The 23445-nt window shown below is 39.5% G+C and overlaps 1 protein-coding gene and 1 long non-coding RNA gene across 2 annotated transcripts; both read left to right on the top strand.

The window, feature by feature from the left end:
* Positions 1 to 610: 610 nt before the first annotated feature.
* On the top strand, positions 611 to 8069 carry LOC121867414. Its single transcript, XM_042367329.1, has 7 exons — positions 611 to 1831; positions 3015 to 4157; positions 4419 to 4630; positions 4946 to 5107; positions 5217 to 5378; positions 5929 to 6002; positions 6464 to 8069. Exons 1-7 carry the CDS (start codon positions 820 to 822, stop codon positions 6672 to 6674), a joined length of 2976 nt encoding a protein of 991 aa, XP_042223263.1. The 5' UTR covers positions 611 to 819; the 3' UTR covers positions 6675 to 8069.
* A 4600-nt stretch (positions 8070 to 12669) lies between these two features.
* LOC121867407 lies at positions 12670 to 22504 on the top strand. Its single transcript, XR_006089151.1, has 4 exons — positions 12670 to 13331; positions 19221 to 19341; positions 19468 to 19584; positions 19951 to 22504. It is a non-coding gene; the product is annotated as an uncharacterized LOC121867407 (long non-coding RNA).
* Positions 22505 to 23445: the final 941 nt, after the last annotated feature.

The raw sequence follows: 23445 nt of genomic DNA, 5'->3' as shown, positions 1-23445 counted from the left end.
TAAAATAGTGGATAAAACCTCTTAATTGTTTTAGTTCTCCATCAGAATAAGGAGAGTTAAATGTTGTATTATTAAAGTATATTAAGGTTATTTTATTACACGTGTTAAAGTTAGGTGTACCAGAACCACATATTCGTGAAAAAATTCCTATTGTATATGAACCAATTTTCTTCTAATATATTGCATATATATATAAAGTAGTTTGGGAGAGTTAAGATGATGGTAACAGCCAAGCACAAACAACAGGTGGTGGCTGGGAGAGCAGTGCACCTTACAGGACATACACACGTACAACGGTTAGCTTAGCCCGCCCGCCCGGAAGAGAAAGCTCCCAGGTAAGATGAAGCAATATTACAAACTGTCAAGCTATTTCTCTGAAAACTTTCCACTTGTTTGACTTTATGCAAAACAATACATTCACACTGAGTCTCTTTCTTATTTTGGGCTAAATTTTATGTAAGTTACCCATCGAATTAGTAAACTAAACAAGTCTATTCACGACCCAAGTATGCGGAATCGTTTGCAGTACTGAGTTGTATTGAGCTGTGATTGGCCGGCCTCGAGCGGGTGTTGGACGTTTGCCATGTGAGACGGAGGAGCTGAGCTGCCCTCCAGTAGGTCAGATCCGCCGCAGCCATTGCCAAGGCCACACTCGCTCTCCTACGTCTCCAGGGATCCTTCGGCTATAAAGCGTCTACTGTGACTGACACTGTAGTGAGAATATCTATGTGGACAGTGTCATCATATTATGTATTATAAACAAACCACGTAATGTAAGCTACAGTGATTCTTATAAATTGTTAACGTTAAACATTAGCAATGTGGCTACTGATACAAACTGTGACTCTTGTGGTGGTGATTGGTGTCTCAGCTTCGTCAACCATCGTCCCTCCATCAACGACTGTATCCTCACCATCTACGACCCCACCAGTTTCATCAACGACCACCGTCCCTCCATCAACGACTGTATCCTCACCATCTACGACCCCACCAGTTTCATCAACGACCACCGGCCCTTCATCTACGACCCCAGTTTCCACTACAGTCTCGTCACCTGCCGTATCTTCAACAGAGGTACAGGAATCTGAGGAGGCCTTCGTCCTACCCAGCGCCTCAGTTGGGCAGATGGAGACTGTTGCTATCATCGAAGAAGTTGACGATGACTGGACAGACGACAGTGTGCCTCACGAGAACACTGAACATGTGAAGAACAATGGAGAACACGGCGATGAAGTTTATGATGACTATTATTATGATTACAGTGATTTAGAAGAATGGGATGATTATACCTACGAAGATTACCCACACGTTGAAGATAATTTGACACTGTTTGCTCAAAATGACACCGAGATTCTCACCAACGATACGGAATCTCTTAATTTCGACAAGGACATCGTTATTAACAAAGACAATCTACTTCCCATCCTCAAGACTATCGTCCTGGCTTACACTCACAAGCAAACCCCATCATACAAAGAAATCCTGAAGGCCGGTGGAATTAGCGCCCTTAAGACCTCCCTCAATTACTTCGGGAAGGAGAAACTTGGTCTCAACCTTCTCACACTTGCAAAGAAACTGACAGAAATCATGAACGACGATGAATTAAGTAAAGACGAATCGTCAGAAGTCTTGAGTAAACTGGCAGAGGATTATCTTGCTCGTCATCGTTTTAAGTTAGTGTTACCAGAGAGTGTGCTGCTTCATCAAGAGGAGATGGAGGAGTTTATGTTGAGGAAGATACAATCAGAGTTGGAAGGTCGAGCTGCCACTCCTGACACCGAGTTGAGTATGGTTATGCCACGAGCAGATCCCGCAGTATCCTCCGTAGTCAGTGAGTTGATTTTATTTTCTCTGTTTTCTAATTAATGCGTCTCCGCTTGACAGGTGTTATACATATATTTTATTATTAACGAGTCGAATAAAAGTGTGCAGAATATTATTTCAATATTCATAAAGTTTACTAAATAATGTTAACAGATTAATAAGGTTTAAAGTGAATTATTGGTACAGCTATCATTGAAATCCAACAACATTGTCTTCCATACCTAGTCAACGTGACCTAACCTAACCTAACCTAACCTAAGCTCAGTATATTAATGTTTAACGTGTTCTTAATATTTCCCCGCCAGACTAACAGTACTGACATAATGTAATTGTGAACCATTACAGTTAACTGACGTGGATAACAGCTTTGTTAACCTTAGTGCACAAAATGTTTAAGCTTTAAACCTTAGTAAGCTGTTAGCTCTCTTAAGCATACAGTGGCTTAAACAACTACCTATATTAAATTGTGTTGAGACAATATGACACAATGGACGAAGAATTTTGACAACCCTACCGAGACAACAGGAGTCACAGTGTTCATTCTGAAATTCATCGATCACCCCAAGTACAGATAGTTTTTTGACTGACTGTAGATATATGTCAGGCCACTAGAGAGAAAAAAGCCAAACAATCATAAAATAATAATTGACTTTTATGGAAAATAGGGATAACTTTTCCTTTTATTACAACAACTAAAGGGAAATAAATGTGTTTAAGATAATACGTTGTTTAATACGAGACGTTGTTTACCATCACAGGATAGATAAATTATACCCAAATTAGGTTAGGTTAGGTTAGGTTCCCTATGAAACTCTTCATTTATATAAATTTGGGCGACCTACTTGATTGCCTATGGCCAGTCAGAAGTTTTTCCCACAAAAGAACTATACAGAGGTTAGGTTAGGTTAGTCTTGTGGGAAGCTATTTCGTTTTATGTATAATGCTGATACTCATGATCGTTTATGACCGGGTAGAATAAATAAACAGGTGTACGTGATCCAGGTATATGTTGATAGCCAGCAAGGAAAAAGAAAACACGAAATTCCCCTGATGATGAAGGTGTGTGTGTGTGTGTGGGGGGGGGGGGTGTGTATGTATGTATGTGTGTGTGTATGTGTGTGTATGTGTGTCTTATGTTCTTTTCTTGGTTTAATTAAGTCTTTAAATTATTTCATCATATCCTTCCTCAGCATTTGGTACCTGGTCATGGCTGGCGCTGCTCGGTGGCCTCGTATCAATCCCTTACTTCTTGACCGACGTTACGCCTGAGGCTCGAGTGGATAACCCGGTAAGAAGACCCGCGCCACACCTCCGGCCTCCGGGTCTTCCTTTCTTCCGTACTCAACAACTGAGGAGAGATGAACAAGAACCGTCGCCGCAAAACCAACATCTTGACCAGGAATTTATAGATTATCAGAAGAATTATGCACAGTGGTACTTCCAATGGTACCTGAGATACAAGGATTATTATGACAAGAATTATCCTTTTGATTCTAAGACTCCTCAACAACAAGTAGTTCCCCAGAATGTTAATGGTGCTACTCCTGGTAAAGGTGTTACTCCTTTACTCAAGCCGCCGCCACCACTAAGGGTACAAGGCGCAAGAACGGATACTAATAGACCTCTCAGAAAGCCTTTAAATCCTCAACAGAAACGTCGTCGACAACCATCACAAAAGCCTCGACGTCAGCCACAGAAACCACATGCTCCTAAACGTCCTAGGATCCAGTCAGGTCGCCCACGTCCTCCTCAACGTCCTTCTGTCCACCGAGTTCCTCCTCCAGGACCCGTCAGTGTTCAACCCCAAATTCCTCACCACTCTGGTACCAATGTTGTTAGTAGTAGTGCAGGAGATAACACTAACACATTTGGGACGTTCCAGAGAGAAGGAAATAATGGAGGAAGTCATTTCCAAGTTTTCCATGGACCAGAAGTCGCGGTCCCTACTACCACTGCCGCGACACCGACCCGCAGAGTACCTAGTCCCCAGCCTGTGTACATTCACACGACACAAAGTACTCTTCCTAACACAGAAAGAGGCTTTAAACCCATCATCAAACCAGATACTCCAGTAGTGGAAAACCCCAATGTAAAGAGACAGACTGTTAGCGAATCTTCACCAGTACCCAAAGAGCTTAAATCAGGCTTCAGACCTCCCAAACAGGAGACGGTGCTGCCAAAGAACAAACCGACTCTCATTCCTAAAATAAAACCACAAGCCGTGCCAGCAGCACAGACAAATTCAGGAGGTTTTAAACCCATCCCTGTCCCTAATGAGACAGGCAACACGGATCTTGAGACAAGTACACGAAAAATATCAACCGTCACATCTAGTAAGTAACGTCCATTACAGTGGTTCAAACTATGATACTAAGACAAATCGACTTCTTGAGCGTGTCTTTATTTTAATTTTTTTAAATACTTCTTGTCTGCAATAATTTCAACTTCAATCAACAGCTAGAGTGATTCTGATGTCTTGATAAAACGGTATAAGAATGATCATTTATTATGTAATTCATTAAACATTATAATTATCTATTTTCTTCCCGTACAAGTGATTTACTTTAACACCTGTCTTCTGTGTATATGAACAGGTGTGTTTAAGACCTCTCCAAAACTGAAGGTACCCACCACGCCCCATCCTGCCATCTTCTTCAGGACTGCTACACGAAAGTCTGTACGGGTGGTGACATCATCATCCGTCGTAACTCAGCCCACCATTTCCTCAGGCAATACTCTACCCGAGTTAAGGCGGCCTCCGCGCCACCAGGAGTCACTGCAGTCACCTACACAAGAGCTCCCCAATGTAAGTAAAAATCTCGTAATGGAATATAACCTTTAGTGCAAAGTAACACTCATCTACCTATGTTAAGAAGAGACTTGAATCACGTAGGACATCAATTATATTAAATTCATGATATTATGTACAGACACTCAATAAACTACATATACAAAATTGCCTTGAAAAAATATGACACAACGAACGAAGGATTTTGACAACCTTAAAGAGACAACAGGAGTAACAGTGTTCATTCTGGAACTCATCGATCACCCCAAGTACAGATAGTTATTTTGAGTGACTGTACTTCAATTCCCGTGTAAGTATTCTCCTCTCTTGCAGTCACAGAAGCCACAGGAAGTAATCGCAGCAACACCACAGCCTGTTAATGCCCACATAGTGAATACAGAGCAACAGTCTCTTCTACGACACACAGGTAACAATGGCTTCGTGAGGACTAACGTACCTGCCTCTATCACGGTGGTAGATCATCGACGGGCCCAAGTAAGTTTCCCGTTATCACTGTAGTAGAAATTTACTAAACAAATAATTCTCTCTTTATATATATGGTTTATTAGTGATATGGTATTTTAACAATAATTTTTTTTTCAAGGGATTCGGGTTAGGCGCGAGACCTGAAGCACAAGTCACCCCCCCCTCCTCCTCCACCCCAGTCCCGGTTTACGCCCTTGATCCGTTTTATGGCCCGAGGCTCTCACGCATCGATTTCATCTTCGACGAACTGAAGTTGAAAGAAGAAGGTTGTCGGGAACAGGTAAAGTTCGCTTGCATATTGTATGTAATTAAAATGAGCTTTTTTGACACACACATACATGCACGCACACACGCACGCGCACACACACACACACACACACATACATGCACGCAGACACACACACACACGCAGACACACACACACACCACTTCTTGGTTTATATTATTATGACAATTAAATTTATTTCTTATTTGGTAAATTTTTTTTGTTTCATCAAAGATGTTGTTTCACATTACGTTAGGGTTGGTAAGGTTAGGTTAGTAATGATGCTATTCACATAATAGCTTTTAATTATGATTAAGTACATGATTATCACTCACCTCTCCTCCTGAACTATGAACCCAGAGATTCAGACTCACGAACCCGAAGTAGTAAACACTGAGACATTTATTCTCTCCATAAATGTTCCGGATTCGTGAGTCTGAATCTCTGGGTTCATAGTTCAGGAGGAGAGGCGACAGGAACTTGTGTAGGGTGACTAAAATATTCAGTATATAAGTGGGAAGAAGGTAATAATGACTATATCGTTAATATTTGTTTACGTTGACAGGTTGTGTGTAATATATACAGGAACCCCGAGGTGTATATTCCTCTCAGTGACCTCCTCTCCCGCCAGCTGACAGTGTGAGTGTCTGGGTTACTCTCTCTCTCTCTCTCTCTCTCTCTCTCTCTCCTTATATTAACTCCTTCACGATATATTACCAAGAAATAATTACCAGTTAGTGCTTGGAAATATATAATTAATTTTTTATAAAGACCAGAAACTTTTTATTTATTTTTTGCTGTATTTTGTCACCCAAGAAAGACTCCGGGTTAAACAAGGATAAATATCTCTTACGGATCGGTAAATAAAAACTCTTTAAATCCTTGTGTTTGATTTTTTATTAACTTTTATCGATCTAAAAATAGTTATATGCATCATAAATTGAATTAATATTACATTAACGAGGGAACTAAACCGTATCCAGTACATGAAACAATTGTTTATATACAGTTTGGTTAATATTCTCTGTAAAATTATGATTACTTTTATTATTTAATTTCTGGTATTATTTGTTATTGATGATGTTGTTGATATATTTCAGGACACTAGAGCAGCTTCAGAGACCTAAGGTGGCTGATGAAAGGATCCTTCGCTTCTTCCGGTACCTGAAGGCGGCGCGGGAGGGCCAAGACGGGTCTGACTGTGGGATAAAATACCCGGAATGCCGCATAGACACGACCACCTTCTCCCACAAACCTATCTTGAACGCCTTCCAGAAAGTCTCACTCCTTATGGACGCCGCGTCTAGTTAACAACCTCAACCCTTCTTCAGTCTCAACTCTTCAGGACTCCGTTGAGGTTGAACTATATCGATATCTCAAGAAACCGGGATATTTGCATGAACTATTGCCAAAGTTGACTGGCACGTTACTGTCGAATGTAAACCTGCTGCCGGAAACGGTAGAGGACAGCAGAATGAGAAGTGATATGAAACATAAGCTAAGGTCGGGCCTCGGTATTGTTACGACAACAGAACGTTAATTCTTCTTCTTTGGTGTTTTATGTGTGTTATGCTTTAATCTGAACAAAAAGTACAATATTTCCCCTCTTGTAAACATCATTGGCTCCTTTTCGTATATAGTGTATAAAGGCAGACAGAGGAGGATAGCAACAGCTGGCCAGCAGGTCTTGACCGTGGCTCTTCTCGTGTGTCACCCGCGGTCAAATATTGAGGTCACAACACTGGCCACTTTTTTTTTTCGTTGCCGGACAAACCTGTTACGGCAAACCTTAATTCTGACCCAGCAGCTAACTCGGGGAGAGTCAAGTGGTGAAAGGCAAGTTTTTCCTACTTGTGCAAAAAAAAGAAGAAAAAAACAGCTGAATAAACGTGAAGAGTTTAGGTTATACTGTAGGCGGGGAGCGACTCGAGGCGAACTTTCAAAACCGGCTTAGAATCTCATCAACTCGGCGAGAATAGTTACTCATCTTGTTCAGGAATGTCAGAACTGAACAACAGTAAGTGTAAAGTGTTACTGCACACGGGATGAACCTAGATTCTCACTGACGTCTTCCGCTACTGGAGAGAAACTTTGAAGGTTATTAACCTTCTCATACAAGTCCCTTGATATCTAGTTCACCAGCAGGCAGTTTAAACTCTCTCTCGGTGCTCTGTGACGATAGGTCTACCACTTCCTTATGTTAACGATACCAAGTACTATAACTATTGCTCTTGAGGTGAAAAGTTTGCATTGTAAGAAAAATAGTTTCACAATTAGAAAACATTGATGAAGACTAAACGATCTTAGATGTTAATAAGCGAAGTTAAGGCGATGCTTGACCTAGATACACTCCCTACCTGTTGCCAAACCTATCCACAAGTTTGTGCTACTTAGGTTTAGTTTCACTCTGAAGCATAAGTATAAATCATAGACTACCGGAATAAGTTTCTATATACATTCTCATCTGATAGTTAATACGTATGTTACTGAGTGTTATCTGATATAAACTTCATAAACTATGGGATTAGAATTATCCTTCTCGTCTTGTGATATATAAGTAAAACATGGTATCATAATAAGTGTGTGTGTGTGTATGTGTGTGTGTGTGTGTGGATAAGCCAAATCAAAACAAGAAAGAAAACGGTGAATCAGCTCGAATGACGCAAAAACAAGAAAGAAAACGGTGAATCAGCTCCAATGACGCAACTTTAGTGCGTCAGCGTTACAACACACACACACACACACATATTACTTCTATTACTCAGGTGTTCAGTCTGTGTGTTGTTGTTGTTGTCATCACGTGTGTATTATTACCAAACATTAGCCGGGACTCAGGCCTCTGCTTCAGTCAGTTCTCTCGGTCTCCTTATCACGTTTCTTCTCTCCTTGAATTATTTATTGTATTTATTTATTATACATTAACTGATTTATTTATTTATACAATATACAATAAATTGATTTTCTTAATTGAATATGTGCTTCCTCCCTTGCCTATTTATGTTGATATATCTGGTAGAATGAATTAGTGTGTGTGTGTGTGTGTGTGTGTGTGTGTGTGTGTGTGTGTGTGTGTTTTCATGCACCAAATGTAAAAATGTACCAGAAAAAACCCAGAAAAATACAAACGAAGAAAAAATCAAACAAGAAGATTCTCAAACTTATTAAACTCTCTCTATATCTCCCACGAGTCCCAATTATCTCCCATGAATCCCAATTATCTCCCATGAGCTCCAATTATCTCCCACGAGTCCCAATTATCCCCCATTATCCCCCATGAGTCCCAATTATCCCCCATTAACCCCACTATGCCATATGTTCCACTCGTCCGTTTAACCTTTCCATTCATAATACTCATCCATTCCATTCCTTGTCTCCAAACAGTCCCATGCACTTTCCCACCTGTCCCATTGCTTCCTACCCAGGGTGGGGATAGGGCGGGGCGGGGCGGGGGGAATGTTGTGCATGTGTTGAAAGTCAGATGTACTCACAATATATCAAGAAGGTATTTTTAAATAAGTTCAAAGAAATCATGAAAAAGTGGGTCATGTGTAGTCACTGTTCTTTATACATATTAGTATACTGTATATTACACATATATCGCTTTCTGTTATTCACTTGGTTCAGTTTATCATCGTAAGTTTATATTTGTCTTCTGAAATAGTCGTAATTATATGTTAGTTAGAATCCCACCTGTGTAGATTCACCTCATTGTTTTCTTCACTCTGCATCGTCAGGTAGAATAAGTTACCTGGGTATTCTAATTCTTTTTAAAACGTTCACGGGTTAATAAATTTGAATAGCAGTAATTTTGTCACATCTGCGATATAATTATTATCCACGAGATAACCACCTCTGTTGGGTCTCCTGCCTCTGTTCAGTACAACCACAACGTGCACTATTTTTTTTTAACACTTTATTGTGTCATTTTCACCACAGCGACGTGCTAGCTGTTGAGAGTGTAGGACTGTAGGTCATGCACCGCCACCACCACCACACCCTTCGTCTGCTACATACACCTGCTGCAGTTCTCTTCCTGTATACACTACAGGATGTTATCAAGCCTCATCTTACCTCAATACACTCCGTTCTCCACACTTCTCTATCTCACCCAACTGTATCCTACATCTTACACCACAACACTTTTCAAACATAACCCCACCTGACCTGGCCTCACCGTAAACCACCTTCTCCATAGTTAACTCTTTTCACTCCAAGTCACTTGACTACAATGGAATTACAGAATAAAGGAGAAGAAACAAAAAACAGGTCCTCGTTCTATCTCACCTTACCCCCACCTGGTTCGTCTATACACATCCCTGATCACACCACACACGAGAACATTCACAACTATACCTTGCCCCACCACATACCTACTGCCCCGTCCTCACCGCAACCCAGCCTCGTCCCCAATCTTCCATCCCTACCGCCCCTCCCCACCCCACTCACAAGGTCAGACCGTCAGAGAGGAGGCTTGGTGATGCCAGGTTCAGTAGGCCAGTAGGTCTGCACGGGGAGGTGCGCTGAACTCACCAGCACAAGCCACCGCGCTCCATCCAGCGTCAAGAGACTCACTACTAAAGTTTTAGCCCGCCAAATGATGCTTACTTTTCTTGTTCTTTTACTGTTACAATATTATTTCTTCTCCTGTTACTGCCATCCATCCTCCCTCTTCTTTAATACATACAGTAAACATATCCGCTCCAGCTCCTGCTATACTGAGGTGAAGGTAAGTGAAGGTGGCAACACTTGTATCCCCCACCAGCTGCTTACTGTCCTTCACGAGGTCAGTGTTCTTCAGTCTGGACGCTTGTTATCGGACCTACAGTATATGCCTGCGGTGCCCTGTTGTCAGACTTCTCTTGATGACAACATTTACTTGGTTGGGCCTCGCATGCCAACACCTAGAATTTTCACATTCGAGGGAGAGGCTGCCGTATTTGCCTGCCTGTTCGTGGGTTCCATAGACATAAGAACATAAGAATGGAGGAAACTGCAGCGGGCCTATTGGCCCATACTGGGCAGTCCCGTTTATACCCAACCCCTATTGCTCATATAAGCATCCAACCTATGTTTGAAGCTATTCAGCATATTCGAGTTAATGATGATATTTGGTAACTTGTTCCATTCATCCACTACTCGACAGGTCGTTAGGGACAATAAAGATGCAACACATCTTATACTAAACCTTCTGGAAGCAAGGAAATAAGGCCGGCACTGCACTCGTTAGCCTCCACCTCCTGAACTGTAAAGTTAGTTACTTATTTACAACTGGGTGAACTTGGCGTGACTCGAGATCAAACCAACTCCCCTCAAGACAGGAAACGAATGCCGTATCCTCTTGGGCGCCTCACCACCGACTATGATTAACACTATATTAAATTTGTCGTCTTATTTCTTTTCAGTTGTACTAAACTAAAGTAACTGTAGGTCACTGAGACTTCTGTTTATTGATTATATTTTCATCATACGTTTTGCCATCATGTAGACTATTTTATTTAAGTTCTGTCCCTATATAGATAATATTAACAATAACACTAATATGAAATACAAGTCTGGAGTTAACTTTTAATATATGATGGTTTAATAACGAGATAATTTAGTGAAGAGGGATATGTATGTATGTAGGGAGACGTTCTCTAGTTCCACAGATGAACAACTCCTTCCTTTCCTAAAATCCATCCTAATATCTCCCCTTTGTTAAATCATTTCACTAAAAACACCATCTGTGCCTCCTGATAAAACCAAAACAAACAAAGTTAATGATCCAGTACACTCATTCGTACACGCCTAAGAGGTAAAGTATCGGTCCGTCAGGTCTTAACTTTTAGTGAATCCAAGATGAAAAACTGCAGTGTTTACTGAAGGTCTGTTAAAGGTCACTTAATTTATTGAGTAGTGGCGCTAAGATTAGATTAGGTTAGGTTAATGTGATCTATTGTATTTCTATATAATCGATAATCATCTACTTCATATTAGCTATTTTTTGCACAATAAACACTGAAGCTACAAGAGATTACAGAACACATTGGGATTTGTATACATTTAAGTTTGTATATATTAAACCGTATCAACTTTGTGAATAATATAGAAAATGATAACTCATAATGCATCCACACGACACACACTAAAGTATGTCATATATTATGGACTATGATGACACCTCCTTCACTACTCGTAAATTAACACCGGTTGTGGCAACACTGTCTGACGTCACAATGTCCCAGTGAGGTTTGTCGAGTGAATTAATTATTAAGGAGAGTGTCTTATGACCACCCTCCCACCTCACCTCCGCTGTCCTGACACACTGTTCATGGAGTGCGCCCAAACCATGAACACTATTCGTATAGACCTGACCTGACCTAACGTAAATGTGAATACGAAGGACACGGCAACCTTTTGAATACGATGGTTTAACCCTTTGAGGACGATGGTTTAATCTTTTGAGGACGATGGTTTAACCCTTTGAGGACGATGGCTTAACCCTTTGAGGACGATGGTTTAATCTTTTGAGGACAATGGTTTAACCCTTTGAGGACGATGGCTTAACCCTTTGAGGACGATGGTTTAATCTTTTGAGGACGATGGTTTAATCTTTTGAGGACGATGGCTTAACCCTTTGAGGAAGATGGTTTATCTTTTGAGGACGATGGTTTAACCCTTTGAGGACGATGGTTTAAACCCCGAGGACTCGAGAGGTTAAGCAATGTCTTTAAGTTATACGGTTGCATAATGAAAATGGTCAAGGCATTAACTCACAACTAATGCATTTTGAATATCACCACAAAACTGCAAACATCATATAAACCGGACAAGTTTATTTTCATTGACGTAAATAAACCGTAAAAAAGGCATAAACAATAAAACCCTCAGCATTGTGTTAGACAGCATGCATTTTTTACACTCCAGCTAATGCCAGCTTAATATTTAAAACTGATTGTCGTTGAAAACTGAAAAGTTATTGTTTCTCCCCTTTCTTTCTCTCTCCCTCTCCACAGGGTGACTCACTACGTCATCCAGAGATCAATACATTCCAATGCATTTGCGCGATGTTTTATATTGATATTCTAAAACTAAGAGAATGAAGATAATCGCGATAACTATTATTTCCTTCGAAAATCTGTAACACCTCTAACTTCAGCGTAAAACAAAACATACAACTCACACATAAGTCTTCACAAGGACATACAAAGTAACAGTGTATGTTGATATTTGGGCTATGAGCAGATATCGGCTAAAGTGTTATCCGCACAGTTACTGCCTGGTGACATTAGCGCCGATAAGGGGGGCGGGTCAGTGTGCAGAGCGCCGCTGACGGGGGTACATGTCGTGTCTCCTGATCTTCGTGTAATCTGCTTCTGCTGCTGTTTTTACGGTGTATCTTGTTATTTAGATTATAACTGTCTGCTTCTAGGATTATAGCTGTGTCTGCTGCTGGGACTAAAGCTGTGTCTGCTGCTGGGACTATAGCTGTGCATACTAATACGTCTAGTCTATAGCCTTGCCTACTGTTGAGTCCAATTCTGTGGTCATCGTTGCGTTTGATTCTGCACTACTTCTGAGCCTTCTGCTGGGACTGCCAACATGTCTTCTGTGACTGCTGTTCAACCTACAATAGAACCTGCTTGCCTTTCTTTATGATTGTTTCGTCTAATTTTGTGGTTGTTGTCTTGACTGCTTCTTTACTTACTGGCTTGAGTTACAACTTAGGGTCGTTATTGCGACTACTATTGCCCCTACTGCCATGATCGCCGTTATGTCTTGGACTATGCCTCTGGAAGACACTATAATAAGGAAGCAGTTGTGACTCTGTTAGTGAATGGATATGTAGTGTTATTGAAATGCATGAAAAACACAATAAGCAAATTGCAGTGCGGCCAGCAACCACGAGGGTCCACACAAGAGTGAAGGCCAGCCAATCCACCGTCTACCGCCTCACCTGTTACATTATTTACCCGATACTTGTGTGAGGTAAGATTAGTATATGTGGATATGTTATTTATCCGATATGTTGGACCAGTATTGTATCGATTCTAGTTAGTCTCGTTTAATGATATATTAATTTAGCCAAGAGGAATAAGAAGTCATCTTTCATAGATCCTAATCAAACACTTTCAGAAAATGAATGTAATAATAGTTTAAAACTGTATATATACACAATAACCAATTTAGTCATAATGAACTGATACTACAAAAAGAATGAAGAGAGAATTAGATAAAATTACACGTGATTAATTATGAACACAATATCCTGCAGAGCTTCGCTAATGATCCTCATCAGCGGGAGAAATTATATATTTTCCCCAAGACTAAAAATTTCAGAGAAAGTAGAGTAAAGGTTATAGTTGGCGTCATAGTTCAGTAGATGGCGGTGTTTGTGCTCTAATAGTCACCTGTCTAGTTCACCAATTTCTCTGTCTACTCGGTCGACAATTGTTAACACGGAACAATGGAAGCGACGGGAACAATGAGGTGGTTGCCAGGTGAGAGAGAGAGAGAGAGAGAGAGAGAGAGAGAGAGAGAGAGAGAGGACGTTAACCCAGTGAGGAGGTTTAACGTAACCCCAGCAGCGGCAGTAGTGTGTGATGCCTGATATCTTAGTCAACACTATATGAGGTTAAAAAAACCAATCAGCTTTGACTCTGCTGTTTCACATACTTAACACAGGGTAATTATTTTATTATTATTCAAGAAATCTAAATACACCCTTTAGTGATTCATTAGCAGTTAGTTCTTTCAATAAATTAGAATATTTATCCACAACAACTAAAAATTCGCTTTAAACTAGAATGAAAACATAAGAATCGTTGTTTTTTTGTCACCCTACATTACGCTCGAATCAGGTTTAGTTATACTCTAGTGGGTTAAAGTACCTCTCCACCTATACCGCCACACTACAATGAGTTGGTCACACTTCTCTATATTTCTTTTGTTCACCGTACTACCTACCCTCTCACCCTCCTTCGTTTTTCTCCTTTCCTCCTTTATTCTCTCCCTCCTCCTTTCCACCCCTCTCTCCTTACTACCTTTCCTCTCTTCACTCTCCCTCTCTCTCCTCCCTCCTTATCGGTCTTATCTTTATCTCCCTCGATCTCCCTATCCTTCATTACAGACACCCAGCGTGAGGTATCGTCTGCGCTTGGAGAAGTGAGAGTGACTGAGGGCGGATACGTCTAGATAACAAACTATTTTAGTATATTGCAATCAGACCCGCATCCTGCCACGGTACACCCTGGCTCCACGCACCCTATCTCGGTACACCCTGGCCCTACGCACCTTATCTCGATACACCCTGACCCTACGCACCCTACCCTAGTTCACCCTGGCCCCAACTGGTTCCATACACCCTAGGTTTATTCACCCTGACTCCGTAATTTATGGCACCCTGCATCCTCGTTCTACGCACCCTGTTCTCCCTGGTGTTGTTCTCCCTGGTGTTGTTCTCCCTGGTGTTATTCTCCCTGGTGTTGTTCTCCCTGGGGGTATTCTCCTTGGTGGTATTCTCCATGGTGTTGTTCTCCTTGGTGGTATTCTCCCTGGTGTTGTTCTCCTTGGTGGCGTTCTCCATGGTGTTATTCTCCCTGGTGTTATTCTCCCTGGTGTTGTTCTCCTTGGTGGCGTTCTCCCTGGTGTTGTTCTCCCTGGTGTTGTTACCTTGGTGGTATTCTCCCTGGTGTTAATCTCCCTGGTGTTATTCTCCTTGGTGTTGTTCTCCCTGGTGTTATTCTTCCTGGTGTTATTCTCCCTGGCATAATCATCCCTGGTGTTGTTCTCCCTGGTGTTATTCTCCCTGATGTTATCCTCCCTGGTGTTATTCTCCCTGGTGTTATTCTCCCTGGTGTTATTCTCCCTGGTATTGTTCTCCCGGTTGTTGTTCTCCCTGGTGTTATTCTCCCTGGTGTTATTCTCCCTGGTGTTATTCTCCCTGGTGTTATTCTCCCTGGTGTTATTCTCCCGATTGTTGTTCTCCCTGGTGTTATTCTCTCTGGCCTTGTACACCGTAAGATGGAATTCAATAATCAATCGAGAAAATAATGACAAGTTTACGTTTGGTTGTGTTGTTGTATCTTGGCAGGCACTGTGTTACTCCCCACCACTACTCCAACACTAGGGGAGGGACTGTGTTACTCCCCACCACTACTCCAACACTAGGGGAGGCACTGTGTTACTCCCCACTATGCACGACAGATTCCAGAAGATGGAAACAAGTGCTTCCAAATTCCTTGAAAAAATACTCCCTTTAAAGTTTCTTCTTTAGGTGTGTCCCTGAAAACTAAAGAGTCCATGGTGATGAGGAAAACATTGAGGAACAATTCGTGCCTCACAGGGACAACCATATTTTACCATGATATAACTTATTTAAAAAGCAAAACACGACATTCACGTAGGCATATTGTGTTTCCTGCAAATAACTACCAGCGTGTGAGAGAGGAAGACCATAACAAACTGGTGAGATGTCTTAAAGGAAGAACCAGATAACTAAGGAGATGCCTCTCTCGTTCCTGGAAGGATAACCAAGATACAGGACTTAAAAGATCAGCCAATAATGGCATAAAAGAATTAAAAGTTCCAGAAGTTGATTGAGTTAATAATTTACGCATGTCAGTATCTAGAAAATCACTGGATCAAGAACATTTCCCAAGTGAAATTTATGCAGAGAACATGATCCCGATCTTCAACACGGGAGGTAACGGCGACTTAGAGGAGACGTAATAATTATGAAAAAAAAAAAAATGAGAGAAACAAGCACAACAAACAAAAACAACCCAGATATGTGATATAAAAATAACTTGTACATACCTGAAGTATAATGAGTTGTGTTACAGTCCCTCAAGAGACTGTTAATTTTCATCTACTATTACAAAAATAACCCAATCAAATTAACCTTCCCTCCCACTTTACTCCTATAATTGTTTTTGTAAAGGTTAAGTGAGAAAGTCGCCACTTATACTGCGTTATATATTGGAAGGATCTGAAGGTGTTTGTTTTAAAGTAAGAATGGAGGAAACTGCAACGAGCCTATTGGCCCATACTAGGCAGTCCTGTTTACAACCAACCCCTATCGCTCATATTTCCATCCGACCTATGTTTGAAGCCATCCAGCGAATGACAATAGCTTGTGGGGCTACAACGATTGGCGACAGAAACCAACCTACGCTACCCTACCATAATCACTAGATATGTATGTTCATGAAGTTATTAAGTTTGGTTTTAGTTGGTTCGTGTTGTGTCATCGTTAGTGGTTTAGACCTTAAGCTTTCCTGAGGGAATTTTGATGACGATATCATATACTAGTTCTGAAGGAAAACTTCATATATTTCAAATAATTACATTTTTCTTTCCCTCCTATTAGATAAACTTTTACGCATTACACCAAATGTATCCCAAAAGATTCTCCCCCCACGTGCGCACACAAAAAAAACAAACAAGTGGTGGCCCTCTTCTTGACCTTTACCAATAATTGTAGGTACTCTTCAACTAACAGGAACAGCCATGATACTAACAATGTTTTTAATTAACACCAACAATCAATAAGGATACTTGTCTATCGTGTCATAATAACAGCAGCAGAAATAGTGCTCACCTTGCCCTGGTGGTAGAGGAAGCCTTGGGGTCAACTGTCATGTCTTGGGTCAGGGACCATCCTGCCTGAAATAACATTCATGAATGAGGCCATAGTTCTGCTTTCATAACTTTTATTTTATACAATGATACTGATATTTAAAGCAAAATTCTATAAAGTAACACAAGAGATGGTACATACTTCCCTCAGTTCAAGTCCTCGATATAACTTGACACAATGTATAGTACACGAAGTCATTATGGTCAGAACCTCAAAGAGTAAGCCACTTAACCTACACTGACTATTTTCAGATGCTGTGATTCATATTCGATTAATTAGTAATATTTTACCCCTCATAGTCCTTCCCACTAATATCATCATAGGTTATAAGACTTTAATATACTCTACTGTATGTGAGCCCATAGTTCTCATGAAATATTAACCACGAGTTTCGCACGTAAACTAACAAATATCTGACTACTCACTGTATGTATCCAAGACAACTTTTTCACTAGGTCGAGAAAAACCCAGTAATTAGTCACAGGAATTGTTTCTTTACATACAAATGGTAATGAACGACTGAATACTTACAGTAATAATATAATAAAGTTTTACTAGGAAAAGGTTAACCAAGGTCTGTTGATCTTATGTTTCTAAGTCCATTATTTCTGGTGAGAAACATAACTATGGATCAGAAAACAAGATTACTGTCATTCGTAAAACTAATTTGCGTGTTCTTGACTTTAGGTAGAGGTTGTCTCATATATGACTATTGGTAAATAGGTGGTTTACGTGAGAAACGCTTGAAAACTATAAAACAATTTTTTTGCAGTTTCTCATTTACTCAAGAACGCAAAAAACAAATAAATAAAATTACCTTCAAAATAATACAAGGCCACAATGTTAGGTCAGCATAGTTAGGTTAGGATAAAATAGTTAATTTTCTGTTAGAAATAATTTAGTTTCGTAATGTCCCGACCCGATTGTAAACATATTTGGCCCACCTGACTAAAATTTATGGTTACGCCATTTGGTCAAGTAGGTTTACTTGGCTCGTTGCTGTAACAGGATCGGATTCAGGAATACAAAGAAAAGTGGTGGGGGTACAAGAAGTTGTGGGTGGGGGAACTTGGCGAGCGTAGCAAGCCCACCCAGCTGGGCATTTTGAGGCCATTTTGAAGCCATGTGCACTTGATATTAGGAAGTATTCTGAAGTCAGTCGTAAACACTTTTTACTACACAAAAATGACTGAGTACAATACTACATTAAATAAAAAGTATAGGAATTTTCTGGTGAAAAAGCGGGTCCGGACCCCCCGCCCATTCTCCTTTGTGTAAATATGCAAGATGTCCTTCAAAATACTCATGACTTAAACAGCTTATATCTGTTTTTAAATTCCAGTTTACAACATTTCTTCTCTCACTCCGCCAGCTGACAATATAAACATAAGTAGTGAATAAGGGATTACAGTTTCACACAAGTTAAAATGATTTAAACGCTCACTTCATGTATCATTCATAAATAAGATAATGTTTGAATCGTATTTAAAATAATTACCTATTACAAGGAAACAACTACAGTCCTCTCTTAAGTTTTCATTGCCAGTGGATGGACCAAGACGCCATTTTGTAAACAAACAGGCAGGAAATTTCTTCATTCCCCATTTAAGTTTAACAATATGTCTATGTATTCCGCCAAGTACAGTAGGTCCTCGTGAAATGTTATTTGTGTTTATTTGGTGGAGTTATTGGTAAGAGTTTTTAGTGAAGGGGATTAAGGTAATGTTATATAGTGTTAGCTGTTATGGGGTGAGTCAACTCCGGCGGCTCCTTGCCACAGCAACTACACAGCCTCACTGTACATAATATTAACCTCAACAAATACAACCACCACTTACCTCTTGAGTTTATATTCCATCACCAACGATGACACTTTGCATCACTCGTCTATGGCACTTCCTAGCATTTCACTGTGACACTTGTTAACACAACAACAGCGGCGAAAGTACTGTCCGCAGTGGTTCATGACACTGATTCATAAAACATCTCAACCCAGGTGTCGGAGCTTCACGGGACTGAATGAATCGAAAACATTCAAGATTTACACCCCAGAAGTTACGTTTCGTCATAATCTTAATAAAAGTGGCTTTCGACATGTTGATTAAGGATCTGTGGACGAATTATTGAAATTTTGATAATTAATTGTCCTAATTTCTATGAAAACTCGTAATTATCAAACTTTCAACTTTGTGACCATCCCTCCCTCACTCTGACTCCTTCGGTGTGTTCTTTGCCAGGGACCACCGATGCACCACAAGACGTAGCTGGACACGGTGATCATGAGCCAGACACTCACTGGTGTTGTCTTGGTATGGCTCCTTTGCACTGCGCCCACAATAACAGCTGGTTCTCTCGCAGGTAAGCCTCAAGCACCAAGTTGTCCTGTGTTACCCATATGAGGGGGGGGGGGAGGAAGCAGAATGAAATAGAGAGAACGTATGGAAAATAATTAATGTTTAATATCACCTTAATTCTTCCGGTCAGGTGTGTTGAGCGGGCAATTGAAGGTGGATCCAGCTGTGTGGATGGCAGCCAGCAGTGTGGACGAACTCACAGAGACAACACTACAAGGCCACACTGTATTCGTCTACCATGCCTTGGGTAATCTCAGTACTGTGGGTTTGTCATCAAGTATGTATGTATTATGGTGTGTGAGAATGTTTATAAATAGGCGAGCATGTGCGGGTGTATAGTAATAAAAGTCTTTAGTGTATTAAAGTTAGGGGAATATTCTAAATAGTCCTCGAACATTTTGACCCACGATTTTCCTCTTTTTTAAGATTTTTCACATCAAACAGTTATCACCTGTGCATAGAGCTAACACGAAAAACATCTCTAGAAAAACCATGTATCGTTGCTGGCTCAAGAAGCTGGTGTATTTTACGTATTTACCTTAATTATATCTGATGTTTTTTACATTAAAATATCAATCATCAGTGAATATCATCATCTCTTTTCTGTTAATAGACAAGGGTGATCTGGCCTGCCTCACAACCTCCATCCAGCGCAAGACATCGCAGTTGTCGGTGTTCAGTCAGAGAGAATGGAACCATGTGTTTTGGTCGCCCATCACAGAAAACGATAGACCCGAGAGACGACCTAGTAATTTAATTATATTTGGTATTGCAGATTTTATGTATATGAGACAATTAATATGTAAAGTGAAAGTATTTATAATATCAGTTTGTTTTGAATCATTAGATCAACTTTTGAAAAGTTCAAAAATAATGTAATAAGATATTGTTGCTTATATGTTCCAGAAATGTGACAACTTCTTGTATAAAGTAAAAGTATCTTAAAATATTTTGTTTTGAAATATTAGATAATCTTTTGAAAAGTTCTAAGAAATTGTACGAACACAGTTAACGAGAGAAAGCTAACTACTTTAGTTGTTATGAATTGAATATTTAATGACATATTAATAATTTGTTATCAGATTCAGTCTACATAGGAACATATGTCCAATATATTCAAACAAATCTAAACTGACAACTCGCAATACTCGTGAACAATAAAAATTCTAATAGTTACTTAATTTATCTAAGGGCTACCGTAACTTAGTGATGGACATGAAAGGGAAAAGTCTTGCCTACGGCTCAGTACTCTTCTTGCTTAGCTTCCTCGGCTAAGCGTGACAATATTGCGAACTTTGATGCGTTGGACACCATGAAGAAGTGATTTGGGTTTATGTCTTCCACTCCTTTTGGATTTTCAAGGTTTCCCTAAGGTCTTCTGCCATGTTGTGACTTGTTTAAAGAGTTCTCAGTAACCAAGGCCCTCAGACAACTTAAGTAATCCAAATGAATGATTTTTTTTTTGTATTTTGTGTCATCATTATTTAACATTATATAAAATTCTTGCACACTGTGGCACATCAGGATTTCCTCAACGCAAAATAATGTGACCAATAGAATTATAACTCGGTCAATATCATTCATAGCTGCAAAAATATCTTGTGGTAAGTTGTGGGATGTGATATATCTAGTTCCTCAATCTCTGAATCTAGTTCCGGGTGTGATTCAGCAACAAGTGACAGTACAACTAAAGGACTTTTCTCCAACAGCCTTTAACATATAAAATTTTAACCTTTTAAATGTGATAACTACTTGTATTAGTGATGAGGGACGAGTCTTTGATCAAGTTATTATTCAGTAACTCATGAACATTAAGTTAGGTTTAGGTGAGGTAAAGTTAGCTAGGTTTAGATAAGGAGAGGTTTAGGTGAGGTAAAGTTAGCTAGGTTTAGATAAGGAGATGTTTAGGTGAGGTAAAGTTAGCTAGGTTTAGATAAGGAGAGGTTTAGGTGAGGTAAAGTTAGCAAGGTTTAGATAAGGAGAGGTTTAGGTGAGGTAAAGTTAGCTAGGTTTAAATAAGGAGAGCCTTAGACATCATCAGGTGTGGATACGTATCGCAGTGAGTATTGTGATTCTTATTGAAATTAAAGTAAGGAGTTTAGAGTTACACAAGATATATTCAACATTAATTATTTAGAATTAAAGTTTTCGAACCTTTACTCTTCATTAGATATTTTCATTAATTTTGATATAAGAAGACTTTGATTTTACCGACAAACACAAAATTAAACATAACCTTTTAGCGGGAATTCTTGGGGACGAAATACACTACAATGGCAGGTATGGGGACGAGTGCCAAGCCAACGTTTATGTCCCTCTCTCTCTTAAAGCATAAATTCTCTCTCTTAATGCTTAAACTCTCTCTTAATGCTTAAATTCTCTCTTAATGCTTAAATTTTCTCTCTTAATGCTTAAATTCTCTCTCTTAATGCTTAAAATCTCTCTCATAATGCTTAAAATCTCTCTCATAATGCTTAAGTTCTTTCTCTCAATGCTTAAAATATCAATTGATCAGTAACTTCATAATTTTTCATATAAAAATTGCAAGATAAGTATCACCTATTATTTCTATATGAGAAAACATCTATAGAATTGATCATACGTGTTCAAAACTCTTGAGGTCTTGCCTAATATACAGGTACAGTATTTGAGACTTGATATGGGACACTTTATGCCCACCAAGACTATTTCCTAATGTTACCGGAGGGGAGAGGGGTTAGGTTAGGTTAGGTTGGCATTATAGTGACTATTCTCAATGTAAAACTAGGGAGGGATTAATCTTCAAGCGATTCCTAGATTGTTTAAATAAATTACATCTTCCATAGTTCTATCATTCAGTTTCCTAAATGGGGTCGTTTTTATCATAGCCATGTGTGTCTTGAACTAAAATAAACTACGATAAAAATTAATTATAGGTTACTGAAGGTGATTTAAATTTTACCTCATGTGTGACACAAATGAAGCCTTTTTAGTTTTTCAGGTGTTGTACTGACTGCAGGAACGACCACGTCAGGGGTATTCAATACTCTTCTTCTGTAAACTTTTATGCATATTATCTCACTTAACTAACATGACTGCAGCAGAGGTGGGGTACAGGACACCCAACGCTTCCCAGGTGGTGCAGCATGTTAGCTAATTCTTCTTCTGAATAAACTTTTTACTATTACAATTTATTCGCTACCGATTTTTTAATATCCACATCAAGAACCTGATAACACAGTATTAGTATTTGCTTATTTATTTTATGTGGTCCTCAACACAAGATTCAAAATGGTTACAGAAAACAATTGTGAAGGAAAAAGAAACACAACAGAAATTCGAGATTATTTACAAACATTTTAATTTTGAGCCAAAACATACGAGTAAAGTTTTATTCGAACTAATTTAAGAAATTTACAGTGGATCTAAATATTAGTTTAGTTAATCATGAATATTCTCTCTTATGGTAAAGTAAAGTAAAATAAAATATTATCTGGGTAGCTATTCTAATATTTCTATAGGCTAAGCTATTAAAAGCTTCTTTACTTTAGACAGTCCTTATACTTTAAAATAAGTTGGTATCATGCATAATGACTTAAATTTAAATATAATTAAATCACTAGTGGACAAAAAAAAAATGCTTCTTTAATGTAATTTTACTCTGTTTAATTAAATATTCTCTGGATTTTTATCAAAATTTATTCTTAAACGACTCCCACAGATGCACTAAATGTCGTATATGTGCTGCCCAAATTACAATAATATTTCCATTTATATCTCGTGACTTGTAACCATCTGAAGGAATGTTTGTTGAAACCTTTGAGAGATAATTAAATAAAAGGTGTTGAAAGTATTTGTGTGTGTGTGTGTGTGTGTTGAGGTAGTTATGTGTATCTAATACTCTATAGGACTAGGCGTGTGTGTGTCTGTTCTGGGCAGCCGAAACGGCACAATCGTTTTTAATCAAACTTGGTGTAAGAATCGCAAAAAAATCGTAGAGTGGAACAAACCTGGTCCCATGTCGATGGTTTCTTTAGGAAGGCATTAATTAACAATTGTATTTACGATGGAAAACGATGCAAGTCTACGGACTTGGCACACCTCGTTCGCTATACGCTGTCACGAGCCT

This window comes from Homarus americanus, unplaced genomic scaffold (genome assembly GCF_018991925.1).
Source record: "Homarus americanus isolate GMGI-L3 unplaced genomic scaffold, GMGI_Hamer_2.0 scaffold32583, whole genome shotgun sequence".
In the NCBI taxonomy this organism is placed as follows: domain Eukaryota; kingdom Metazoa; phylum Arthropoda; class Malacostraca; order Decapoda; family Nephropidae; genus Homarus; species Homarus americanus.
This window is presented reverse-complemented; position numbering and strand designations above follow the sequence as displayed.

Coding starts and splice junctions, on each gene's coding strand:
- LOC121867414 (XM_042367329.1), top strand. CDS start 820: ATGTGGCTACTGATACAAACTGTGACTCTTGTGGTGGTGATTGGTGTC. Junction 4,158..4,418: donor AATATCAACCGTCACATCTA/GTAAGTAACGTC, acceptor GTATATGAACAG/GTGTGTTTAAGACCTCTCCA. Junction 5,379..5,928: donor AAGAAGGTTGTCGGGAACAG/GTAAAGTTCGCT, acceptor TTACGTTGACAG/GTTGTGTGTAATATATACAG.